Source organism: Piliocolobus tephrosceles, chromosome 1 (genome assembly GCF_002776525.5).
Source record: "Piliocolobus tephrosceles isolate RC106 chromosome 1, ASM277652v3, whole genome shotgun sequence".
In the NCBI taxonomy this organism is placed as follows: domain Eukaryota; kingdom Metazoa; phylum Chordata; class Mammalia; order Primates; family Cercopithecidae; genus Piliocolobus; species Piliocolobus tephrosceles.
Window position 1 is genome coordinate 220,798,294 of NC_045434.1, and position 12,304 is coordinate 220,810,597.

General features: G+C 60.3%; 1 protein-coding gene across 1 annotated transcript; it reads left to right on the plus strand.

The window, feature by feature from the left end:
• The first annotated feature begins 10,933 nt into the window (after positions 1-10,933).
• HES4 (hes family bHLH transcription factor 4) lies at positions 10,934-12,100 on the plus strand. The gene is made up of 4 exons (XM_023192844.2): positions 10,934-11,188; positions 11,275-11,370; positions 11,450-11,537; positions 11,630-12,100. Exons 1-4 carry the CDS (start codon positions 11,081-11,083, stop codon positions 12,001-12,003), a joined length of 666 nt encoding a protein of 221 aa, XP_023048612.1. The 5' UTR covers positions 10,934-11,080; the 3' UTR covers positions 12,004-12,100.
• The last annotated feature ends 204 nt before the right edge of the window (positions 12,101-12,304 follow it).

Consider the following 12,304-nt stretch of genomic DNA (forward strand, 5'->3'; position numbering starts at 1 on the left):
TGGAGTGCAGTGGCCGGATCTCGGCTCACTGCAAGCTCCGCCTCCCGGGTTTACGCCATTCTCCTGCCTCAGCCTCCCGAGTAGCTGGGACTACAGGCGCCGCCACCTTGCCCGGCTAGTTTTTTTTTGTATTTTTAGTAGAGACGGGGTTTCACCGTGTTAGCCAGGATGGTCTCGATCTCCTGACCTCGTGATCCGCCCGTCTCGGCCTCCCAAAGTGCTGGGATTACAGGTGTGAGCCACCGCGCCCGGCCCTGTTTCCTGATTTCTGAATGCTGACATACGGTGCTAGAATCTTCCTTTTCTTTCGGTTGCTCCATCCAATCTCTGCCAGTTGTCTTCCTGCTTCGACAGAACCAACCCAAGGCACAGGAACCGAGGAAGGCGACCAGACCTGCAGTCACTTGCTTTAGTTCCCTGGGGTTGCTGAACAAAGTACCACAAACTGGGTGTTAAACTGCACAACACAGAAATGTGTTTTCTCATAGTTCTACAGGCCAAAAGCCCAAAATTCATGTGGACTAAATGACCAAGATTATCAGGTCAGGATGGTCCTGATCTCCTGACCTCATGATCCTCCCGCCTCAGCCTCCCAAAGTACTGGGATTACAGGCGTGAGCCACCTGGCCAGGCAGATTAACTGGTTCTTTAAAGTCTGATTCATTCTTTCTACTTTCTCTGAAAATGGGTGATTTCCTAGTAAAAATACACATTAACAAATGTACTCTAAAATAAGGAAAATTTAAATACACCAATTAGCCTAGAAAAGCTTGGAGTGACCCTTAGAGATACCCCATTAAAAAAGGACCCCAGGGGCAGGGCGTGATGGTTCACGCCTGTAATCCCAACACCTTGGGAGGACAAGGCGGGCAGATCACTTGAGGTCAGGAGTTTGAGAGCAGCCTTGCCAACATGGTGAAACCCCACCTCTACTAAAAACACACAAAAAATTACCCGGGCATCATGGTGCCCACCTGCAGTCCCAGCTACTTCAGAGACTGAGGCAGGAGAATTGCTTGAGTCAAGGAAGGGGAGGTTGCAGTGAGCGGAGATCGTGCCAGTACACCCTAGCCTGGGCAACAGAGTGAGACTGTGTCTCAAAAAAAAAAAGAAAGAAAGAAAGAAAAAAGAAAAATACCACAGGGACGGGCGCAGTAGCTCACACCTGTAATCCCAGCACTTTGGGGAGGCTGAGGCTGGTGGATCACTTGAGGTCAGGAGTTTGAGACAAGCCTGACCAATATGGTAAAACCCCGTCTCTACTAAAAGTACAAAATTAGCCACATGCCTGTAATCCCAGCTACTCAGGAGGCTGAGGCAGGAGAACTGCTTGAACCCAGGAGGCAGAGGTTGCAGTGAGTTGAGATTGCACCACTGTACTCCAGCCTGGGCAACAAGAGTGAAACTGTCTCAACAAAAAAGAAAATAAAAAATATATTCCCAATAAAACACGTTCAACTCTCCAGATCGTGGTGACATTTCCAGCTTGATATGGTAACGTGGTTGTGACCTTCAGTATAAATGTGTGTGCCATCCCGCAAGCAACTCCTTACAGACCCGGCTCGGCTCTTCTCCAGCGTCTCCTTTGGGAGTTGTACCTGATTTTATTACCAGTTTTCCTCTGAATCCACTGGGGAACAGGACGATTTTGCTTTTGTTTCTTGGCCAGGAGTCACTTAATCCTAAAAGTCTGGTGAGAAAACACAGCAAGAAGCAGAGTCAAGCACAGATGATGGTGATGGCAGAGAAGGGAAGGGAAGGTAGGGGAGGGGGTTCAAGCTTTTATCGTTATAGGACCTCCTGTGTCTCTATCATGCTTTGTTCTATGATCTTTGTTAATCTGTTAATGATATTGTTAATATGTCTACACCGGCCGGGCGCGGTGGCTCACGCCTGTAATCCCAGGACTTTGGGAGGCCGAGGCGGGCGGATCACGAGGTCAGAAGATCGAGACCATCCTGGCTAACACGGTGAAACCCCGTCTCTACTAAAAATACAAAAAATTACCCGGGCGTGGAGGCGGGCGCCTGTAGTCCCAGCTACTCGGGAGGCTGAGACAGGAGAATGGCGTGAACCCGGGAGGCGGAGCTTGCAGTGAGCCCAGATTGTGCTACTGCACTCCAGCCTGGGCAACAGAGCTAGACTCCATCTCAAAAAAAAAAAGAAAGAAAGAAAAGAAAAGGAAGATTCTAGCACCGTACATCAGCATTAAGAAATCAGGAAACAGGGGCCGGACGCGGTGGCTCACGCCTGTAATCCCAACACTTTGGGAGGCCGAGGTGGGTGGATCACCTGAGGACAGGAGTTCAAGACTGGCCTGGCCAACATGGTGAAACCCCATCTCTATGAAAAATACAAAAATCAGCTGGGTGTGGTGGCATGCATGTGTAGTTCCAGCTACTCGGGAGGCTGAGGCAGGAGAAATGCTTGAACGCAGGAGGCAGCAGTTGCAGTGAGCTGAGATCTCACCATTGCACTCCAGCCTGGGCAACAGACCAAGGCTCAAAAAAAAAGAAAATTATTTTTTATTTGTTTATTTATTTATTTATTTTGAGATGGAGTCTCGCTCTGTCACCCAGGCTGGAGTGCAGTGGCGGGATCTCAGCTCACTGCAAGCTCCGCCTCCCGCGTTTACGCCATTCTCCTGCCTCAGCATCCTGAGTAGCTGGGACTACAGGCGCCCACCACCTCGCCCGGCTAGTTTTTTGTGTTTTTTTAGTAGAGACGGGGTTTCACCACGTTAGTCAGGATGGTCTCGATCTCCTGACCTTGTGATCCGCCCGTCTCGGCCTCCCAAAGTGCTGGGACTACAGGCTTGAGCCACCGCGCCCGGCCAAAAAAATTATTTTTTGAGACAGGGTCTTGCCCTATCATCTCGGCTAGAGTGCAGTGATGTGATTGTGGTTCACTGCAGCCATCTGGGCTCAAGTGATCCTCCCCCATTGGCCTCCCAAAGAACTGGGATGACAGGCATGAGCCACTGTGTCCAGCTTTGATTTTATTTTTAAGCCCTTTAACTATCTGGCAACAACAAAAATTGTCCCAAGACTGGTCCTCACCCCTTATACCTGCGTGCCCTGGTCCAGACCACACTAGCCCTTCACGCGTGTTCCTGTGGACACATCCGGGTGGTCCTGCTCCTGTACTGACCCCACGGCCTGCTTTTCACCCAGCCGCCAGCTTGATCCGCACAAAACCTCCCATAGCTCTCCTTACCTCTCAGGGCGACCAGCCAGGCCTCGGTTCCTGCATTGTGGCCTCTGGCCTCTCCCGGTGTCCCCTCCGGTCACCCCACACCTGCCCCCCATCCCAGGCTCTTGGCTCCAACGCCTGGGCCTCTGGGCCATGCCTGGCACACACATGCACGCTCTCACCCCAGCCCTTGAGACCCGTCCTCAGCCCTCCATCCTCCACACATGCCCCACCATCCTCCACCCTCTAACAACTTCAGCCGGGGTCTTTCTCCCTCACCAGAATGTTAGTTCGCTGCTACACCTGCCTTGTATGTTTAATAAAACTAAATTGTAAAATGTAAATGTGCTGAATCTTAAGTTCCCAAACATTCTGATTTTTCCCCCTTTCTTTTTTTTTTAATAGCAATGGGGTCTCACTAGATGCGACCACTTGCCCAGGGTGGTCTTGAACTCCTGGGCTCAAGTGATCCTCCTGCCTCGGCCTCATTCTGATTTCTTAATAAATTCAGTAACATCCTTCAGTCTTTCTCCTTAAATGATAAACCTAAATGGTTTGTTTGAGATGGAGTCTCACTCTGTCGCCAGGCTGGAGTGCAGTGGCACGATCTTGGCTCACTGCAACCTCTGCCTCCCGGGTTCAAGTGATTCTCCTGCCTCAGCCTCCTGAATAGCTGGGATTACAGGCGCCCACCACCTCGCCCAGCTAATCTTTGTATTTTTAGTAGAGAGGGAGTTTCACCATGTTGGCCAGGCTGGTCTCCAACTCCTGACCTCAGGTGATCTGCCCACCCCAGCCTCCCGAAATGCTGGGATTGCAGGTGTGAGCCACCGTGCTTGGAGATTAAACCTAAATGTTTTATTCAGTGTGCATTTGAATTTAGAATCTCGAGGCACATCTGATAAAACACTCCCAAGTGTAAAAATTCTGAGTCTAATTTTTTACAACTTGAATTAGGTGTGATTGACACACAGCAAGCTACATCTATTTCATGTGTAATTTAATGAGCTCTGACGTAGGCACCTGGCAACCCGTCAAACACGGCTTTTTGTGCTTCGTCATGTCTCTACATAATCCTCAGCCGCGGAGGATCACGACAAAGCTTCCTGCAGAGCCAGGGTGATCTCAGGTGGGTGAGCTCCATCAGGGAGGCCTGGGCCAGGTGCAGGGCTGACGTGGGGACCTGGACTTGGCTGTTGCAGGGGTCTGGCCTCACAGAGGCCAGAGGACAGGGCTCATCCACCTGGAGGAGTCTACCAGCCTGCAGCCCACTCCTTCGCTCTCATTCAAATCTAGACCCTTCCCCGCCTTCCCGTCTGGTCAGTCACCACTGCTCAGCCACCGCCCTGGATGACATCTGATTGAATCATGGTTCCTGATCACACGTGGCCTGTGGTCAGAGCTCGAAGGTCACTCCGACAACAGGGCTGGGCCTCCGCCTGGTCCCATTGGACAGGATGAGCTGGGAAACCCCACAGGTGTGCCACAGCACTCTGAGAAAGTCACACCAAGTCTGTGATTCCCTGTGGCCACCTTTCCTAAGAAACACGGATTGCTGACGTCCGAGGCTGGGCTGATTACACAGGCAACCCCTCCCCTCCAGGTGCCATGAGGGGGAGCCTCACCCTGTCTCTCCACCTGGGACCAGGAAGGCCGAGCTGCCACCACATGACCTGGGTCACAGTCTCACAGTCCTGGATCCCATCTTACTGGGCTGGAGCCTCCCCACCCACTTGGCAGGCATGTCACCCCCCAGCTGCAGCCCCATATAAGAGCCTCCTGGGAAAGCAGGACCTGGGACAGGGCGGAGGGTCCCATTCTACACAGCAGACCCAGTGGTCCATTTACAGCCGCCTGGTGTCTGGGGGGCTAGGCCCCCCGGGAGAGGGTCTGCAGGTTAGAAGCATGCCTCTGGCTGCGTTAGAGAGGACAGAGTGGAGAGGCAGGCCCATGACCAGGCAGGGCTGCTGTTCCAGCCAGGGGGAGGCACCCAGCTGGTGAGGGGTCGGGGGAAGGTGGAGCCTGGTGCGCTGGACAAGAGGGACCCTCTTAGACCCAAAGGACCTGGCAGGGGATGCAGGAGCTGCACACCTTTGGGGAGCAGGGGGCCCAGAAGCCCCGAGCCGGACACCTGACCGCACACGGCCACGGACAGGGCCCCCGCGCTGGGCCACGCATGCCTCACCGCCTGGTGCAGTCACCGGGTGCAAGGTCGACCTAGAGCCACCTTCAGAAAACTCTGACCCACTGAGACCCAGGCCCAGCTGTCCTGGGCGCACTGCTGCAGGGAGCTAGGGCTTGGCCATACCAGGCTCCCTAAAGTCCCTGCCACTAAATGACACTTTCATCCTTGCCTTCCCAGAGCCGGCAGGGCAGAAAAACCCAGGGGCCTCATCAGGTCCTGCGAGGGGAGGGCAGAGGCAGGTAGTGGAGGGGAGGAGTGGTCAGTGCATTGTTTGACTCCTCTGGAATCTGGCTGCTGTGACCGCTTTGGCCGAGGGAATGTGGTGGAGATTTCACTACGTGCATTCTGGACCTCGGCCTCAAGAGACCCCAGGCTTCCACTCTGCCCTCCTGGAACACTGGCCTTGTGCCATGTGTTAGGAGGAAGCTGACCAAGGGTGGGTAGGATTCCAGGCTGCACGGCTCTGGCAGAGCGCCCAGCAGCTGAAGGACAGCAGCCCCGGGTGTCCAGCATGATGCCACGTGGGCCCTTCCCAGCCAGCTAACCTTGGCCCAGGGCTGCAGCCTGCGTGAGGCCCCGGGAAGCCGCTGGCACCGCCCTGATCCCCGCTATGAGAAAGAATAGGCAGGTGGTGCTTAAGCCACCAAGAAGGTCAGGATTCCACACGGGCTGTGGTCTGCCCACATGAACGGGAGGGAGGGAGAGTGAGGGGCAGACACAATGGCCGGCCAGATAGGCTTCCCTTGATAAGGAGAGGAGAACAGACCGAGGGGATGAGGAAGTCGCAGACGCAGGCCGTACACAAAGACTGCAGATCTCAGAGGGCTTTATGGTGGACAGCAGAGCTGGGAGCTGGGAGGCGGGCAGAGAGACTGAAGAGGCTGGAGTGTGGAGGGGTGCAGTTGGGAGAAATGACCCAGTGGGGTAAGTGAGGAGGGGACAGGACCCCTGAAGGAGAGGAAGTCAAAGTTGGAGAACTGCCGGTGTGGATTTTGAAGGCATGGCTGGGAGAGTGACAGGGAGCAGGTGTCCCCTCCTGCAGGAAAGGGGTGCCAATGACTTCAGCATGGTGAGGTCTGGTCACAAAGCGGGGCTGGTTTTGGTGGAAAAGGAAAGCAGTCTGGGAGTGCCAGTGAGGAAGGACAAACACAGCGACCTCGTCCTGGTGCAGCGGAAAGAAAAGCAGCACCTGCCGGGAGCAGGAACGGGCTGGGAAGGCATCCCAAAGAGGCAGGGTGGGTAGGAGACACCAGCACCATCCCGCCTGGGAACACACTCCCACCACTTGCTGCTGAGAAGGCGTGCAGGTGGCGTGGGAGTGGCACCAGCCTGGTGCTCCTGCTTCTGCCTGAGTCCTAGTCTCTCTCCTGCAGCCTGGATTCCTGCAGCCCTGGCCTTCTACCACTACAATCCCAGCAAGTACCCAGGAACAGCTCTGCACCCACGTCGGCTCTCCAGGAGAGAAACTCACGCCGGCCCCAGCCTTGGTTCCTCGGTGGCTTTGGTCCCAGCTGCCTCAGTGCACAGCCCGCTGCCCTTGGCAGGACTTGGGGACCAATGATGACTGCCTGCAGGGGGTGGCTACAGGTCTCTGATGTCAGGAGCCAGTGTGTGAAGGGGGTGCTGAGGGCCATGGCGAGATGGTAGCTGCCACCTTCAGGTCAGAGGTTGGGAGGGGAGGTCACGGCCAGCACCTCGTAGGCCCTTCGGGGACACTGGCTGGGGACATAGAGTGCGGCCACAGTGCCCCGATGTGAGGAGACCCCCTCACGAGGCTGAAGCCCCACAGGTCCAGCCTAGAAGACACCCTGGTTTTCCCCACAGGCTCTCCACTGACGTGTGAATGTCCTCATCAGTCACCCCCCTTAGCTAACACCGGGCCATGCAGATGCCCTGGGGCCACTCGCCATTTGGAGCTTGACCCACTCAGGGCCAGGAGGTTGGCTGGATTTCAGAGGCTCCCATGAAGCACCTGTTAGATGGGGAGGAGGAGTGGGGAACCCGCTGAGCCGCTGCCTCTGTGGGAGAGAGGAAGGGATCCCCGAAGGAGGGGCAGGGGTGAGGAGGGAAGGGTCACTCTCCCGGGTCAGGGCCCCAGCCCACCTCTCCTATTCCAGTCTTGAGTGCCGCAGCACAGATGACCCCAACACAGCATGCTCAGCAACCCCCCTACTGTATGCAGGCGGTCTTGGAACAGGGCACGCTGGGACCTCGGCTGGAAGCTGCTCAGGAGTCTGGAACCGATGCTGGTTCCTCCACGGGGCCTCTCCTTGAGGCCAGGGTGGGCTCCCTTCCAGCACCGCAGCTGGGTTCCAAGAGCGACTGCACAGCGAGGTGCGCGTGCCGTCTTCCAAGTCAGCCTCGAAGTCATGTCTCGCCAAACACCCCATTCTTCCTGGCTGAGGCTGTCACAGAGTCTCGTGTAGAAGGCATTTCAAGGTACGGGAATGGGAGATACTGTCACGGCCATCTCTGGAAAACGAAACCTGCCTCCAACCCCAGGAGTCACCATCCCCTGCTGCAGCCCAGGGTCCACCCCCACACTCAGAGCAAGGGAACCCCAAGGCCCTCAGGAACCCTGAGGCTCCTACCACAAATCAAGGCCAGATTCGAGAGGCAGGGAGGGGACCGTCAGAGGCCAAGGGCACAGACCCCGAGAGACAGACACACAAACGGGAGCTATCCTGTGGCAAAGATGGTGGGAAGAACACAGGCCCCGGAGACCCTGAAGTGGGCTCCCTGGCCAGGGTGGGGGGTCTCTTCCTTTCCAGCAGAGCAGAGGCAAGTGCAGGTGGCCCCTCCTGCCTCTGCTCAGCGAGGATCCCGCCTGCTCCCTGGGGGCAGGAACCCTGGCAGATGGGCATCAGTGCTCACTATGAGATGGATACTGTCAGTGGCTTTAAAAGTAGAATCTCCTGGCCAGGCACAGTGGCTCACACTTGTAATCCCAGCACTTTGGGAAGCTGAGGTGGGTGGATCACCTGAGGTGGGGAGTTTGACCTGAGGTGGGGAGTTTGAGACCAGCCTGACCAACATGGAGAAACCACATCTCTACTAAAAATACAAAAATTAGCCGGGTGTGGCGGCACATGCTTGTAATCCCAGCGACTCCAGAGGCTGAGGCAGGAGAATCGCTTGAATCTGGGAGGCGGTGTTGTGGTGAGCTGAGATTGCGCCACTGTACTCCAGCCTGAGCAACAAGAGGGAAACTCCATTTCAAAAAAACAAACAAACAAACAAACAAAAAGCCCCCTTTTACAGATGAGGAAACAGGTATAAGGAAGGGAAGCGAGCCCATCCAACAACCAGTGAGGGGAAGATCAGCCCCAGCCACGCTTGGCAGGGAGGAGGCTCACGCCTGTAGTTCCAGCACGTTTGCAGGCTGAGGCAGGAGCATCGTGTCAGTCCAGGAGTTCGAGACCAGCCTGGGGAATAAAAGGGGGATCCCTGTTTCTAGAAAAAAAAAAAAAAAAGAACAACGATTCTCAGGCCCCTCCTTCCATGCTGAACTCCCTGCCTGTTCGGGGACTGGAGGAGGCCCAGAGCCCCCCAAAATCCCTTCCTAAGTCCGGGCCCAGAGGCTGGGGAGATTCAGGCCAGCAGCTCCCCTGGGATGACCTCCAGCAGGAGGCGGCGGCGACTGCGGCCACTGGGGACGCTCGCGGGCTTTCCCGCCCTGGCCCAGCGCTCCCGCCGGGGAGGGGACGCGGAGCGAGGACGAGGAGGTACGCGGGGCGGGGCCACCATCCACACCATTTCCAGGGCTGCGGGGCCGGCCCGAGCCACTCCAGCGCCAAGGCGCGCGCAGAGGGGTCGGGGCGGGAAAGCCGGGTTCCACTGGGTGCTGCCGGGGCTTAAGTGCTAGCGGGGCCACCCCCGAGACGCCAGCCCAGCCCCCGCGGCTTTCCCCAGTCGGCGAGGAGCGTGGACAGCGTCTCCGCGGAGAGGACGCCACCCCCGCTCCGGCTTCACAGACCCCCGGAGGCGCGCGCCCCTGTGCCGGCGGCGAGGTGTAGGGGGCGCCGCAGGGGCACCGCGGAGGGCCAGGGTCAGCGCCGAGAAGACGGGACCTCCCCGCGTGGGCCGCAGGACTTTGCTTGGGGCCAGATTAGACGTGGGGTCTGAGGGGAGGGGAGGCTTCCGGACAGAAACCCCGGGTCCAGGTGCCCCGGCAGGGACGAACCTGCCAATCAGCCGACTCCCTGGCTCAGCAAAGCTCCCCAAAAGGTTCCCCGACCCCTTCCCGGCCGGAAGCTCCCGGTTCCCGCTGGTCCAGCTGTCCCTCCCCACTTCCCTCCACCCTGCGCCCCCTTCGCACCCTGGGAATGCCACGCCCTCCCCTGAGGCTTTCCCCTTGAGGACCCCCCACGCCGCAGAAGCCTTTGGGACTACCCGGTGGGAAGGGCTTTTCTCCCCCAGGCCACCCACCCAGTTCGGTTCTCTTACAACGGCCTAACTGCTGAGCCTGCCATCGGCCTCCTGCCGGGATTAAAAGCCCAAGAGTGTCTCCACACCCGGGCCCAGGCCCAGCTCTCCAGGAGGCTGAGGAAGCCTCAGCTGCTCGGACGCGCGAGGCCGCCGGGACCCCGAGTGCCGAAAGGACCAGGGTACCGCGCAGGGGCATTCGAAATAAAAACAGCAAACCCGAAAATAACCACAGCCCTGTTCTACGCAACCTGCCCCTTTGCAATTACACACATTAACAATGACCCCTCATTTTTCTGTGAACCCCACTTGGCTGCGGCCGAGTTCGCCAGAGGGACCCCCGGAAGCAGGTGGCGACAAGGGCCCCATGACATCATCCCGGCAGGCTTGCGTCACCGCCCCGGGGCCCGGTGACGTCACCAGCTCGCTCGCGTCACGCGCACGTCCTCGTGGTCCTGCCCGGGCCGCGCCATCACCGGCCCTGCCCCGCGGGGTCACCCGTGCGCCCCTTCACCGTCCGCTGCCGCCGACCTTCCCCCGGCTCTGTGGTTCCCAAGGCTTTCTCTAGCCCTCCGTGCCCCAGGACGCACACCTGAGGGTGGGACCCCCGGAGGCAGCGCCGGTGTGGGGTCAAACTCGGAGACCGAGCAGAGCCCAAACCGGGACCAGAGGGAGGGCGGGCGGAGGAAGCGAAGAGGCTGGTGACCGAGGCTCGCCCACCCCTCGGCGCCGCCGGACGCTGCGCCACTGGGGAAATTTCCTTCCCGGCTTCCCGCGCCGCCAGCCCCAGCTCCGTCCCGCCCCGGCTCCGGGCCCCCTGGGCGGGAGAACGAGCCCCGAGACTCCGCCCAGCCCCCGCGGTCCCGGTCCCCGTTCGCCCCCAGCGGCCCCTCCCGGCCCGCTGCTCCGCCCTGGCTGCAGCGGGGGGGCGCGGGCTCACCCGGCCGTGGCCCCCGCGGTGTCGGAGCGGGGCGCGGGCGGGGTGGCCCCGCAAGCCTTTGTAGCCCGCGGAGGCCGCGCCGGGAGCCGAGGCGTGACTGCAAGCGGGCGGGGGAGGAGCGCGGCCGCCGATTGGCCGGCGCGAGTGTGGGAAAGAACGCGGAGCCGGGTTCACACACCCCGCGGCGGCGAGGCCTTAAATAGAGGAGCGGCCTGAGGCGCGCGCGGGCCTGGGGACGGGACCCGCCGGAGGGTCTCGGACCGCCGCGCTCGCCCGCCAGCCCGCCCGTGGTCCCCGGCGGCGCGCTCCAGCCGGCACGGGGAGGCGCGGGGCGCACCATGGCCGCAGACACGCCGGGGAAGCCGAGCGCCTCGCCGATGGCAGGAGCGCCGGCCAGCGCCAGCCGGACCCCAGACAAGCCCCGGAGCGCGGCCGAGCACCGCAAGGTGGGGTCCCGGGCGGGCGTGAGGGGGGCGACCGGGGGGCGGGAGGGACGGAGGAACGCGGGACTCAGCCGGTGCCCGACCCGCAGTCCTCCAAGCCAGTCATGGAGAAGCGGCGCCGAGCGCGCATTAACGAGAGTCTCGCTCAGCTCAAAACCCTCATCCTGGACGCCCTCAGAAAAGAGGTAAGTCGGGGGCGAAGGCCCGAGACCCGGAGTCTGGGGCGCAGCTGAGCCTGGACCTCCCGCCCATCCCCGCCCCCAGAGCTCCCGCCACTCGAAGCTGGAGAAGGCGGACATCCTGGAGATGACCGTGAGACACCTGCGGAGCCTGCGTCGCTTGCAAGTGACGGGTGAGGCGCGGGCGGCCGCGGCTTGGAGGCGGGGGGAGGGCGCGGGAACCCCGGGCCCGGCACCGACCGCTCCTCGCGTGTCGCTCCCGTAGCCGCGCTCAGCGCCGACCCCGCCGTCCTGGGCAAGTACCGCGCCGGCTTCCACGAGTGTCTGGCGGAGGTGAACCGCTTCCTGGCCGACTGCGAGGGCGTCCCGGCCGACGTGCGCTCCCGCCTGCTGGGCCACCTGGCAGCCTGCCTGCGCCAGCTGGGGCCCTCCCGCCGCCCGGCCTCGCTGCTCCCGGCTGCCCCCGCAGAGGCCCCTGCGCCCGAGGTCTACGCGGGCCGCCCGCTGCTGCCGTCGCTCGGCGGCCCCTTCCCCCTGCTCGCGCCGCCGCTGCTGCCTGGTCTGACCGCGGCGCTGCCCGCCGCCCCCAGGGCAGGGCCGCAGAGCCAGAGCGGACCCTGGAGGCCGTGGCTGCGCTGAGGCTGCGGCCCTGGGACTGCATCGGAGGCGGCGCCCCGTTCTAGGGCCGCGGCCTTTGCCGAGACTGTAGCAGAGAATACGTATTTATTATTCCAGAGGCCGCGTCACTAGTTTTCCTTTTCTGTCTTGGTGAAGAGTCGACTTTGGGAGCGCCCCGCAGCCACGCCGCGCTGGGGTCCCGCCCTCCTCCCAGGGCCGCGGGCCGCAGGTGGCTGGGGGTGTCGGGCGGACCCGGGGGGCGGGCTGGGGGCGGGACCGAGGGCAACCTCTCCGCTCCGCGCCCTCCCCTTCCCTCCGCAGC

Coding starts and splice junctions, on each gene's coding strand:
- HES4 (XM_023192844.2), top strand. CDS start 11,081: ATGGCCGCAGACACGCCGGGGAAGCCGAGCGCCTCGCCGATGGCAGGA. Junction 11,189..11,274: donor GCGCGGCCGAGCACCGCAAG/GTGGGGTCCCGG, acceptor CCCGACCCGCAG/TCCTCCAAGCCAGTCATGGA. Junction 11,371..11,449: donor TGGACGCCCTCAGAAAAGAG/GTAAGTCGGGGG, acceptor CCCCGCCCCCAG/AGCTCCCGCCACTCGAAGCT.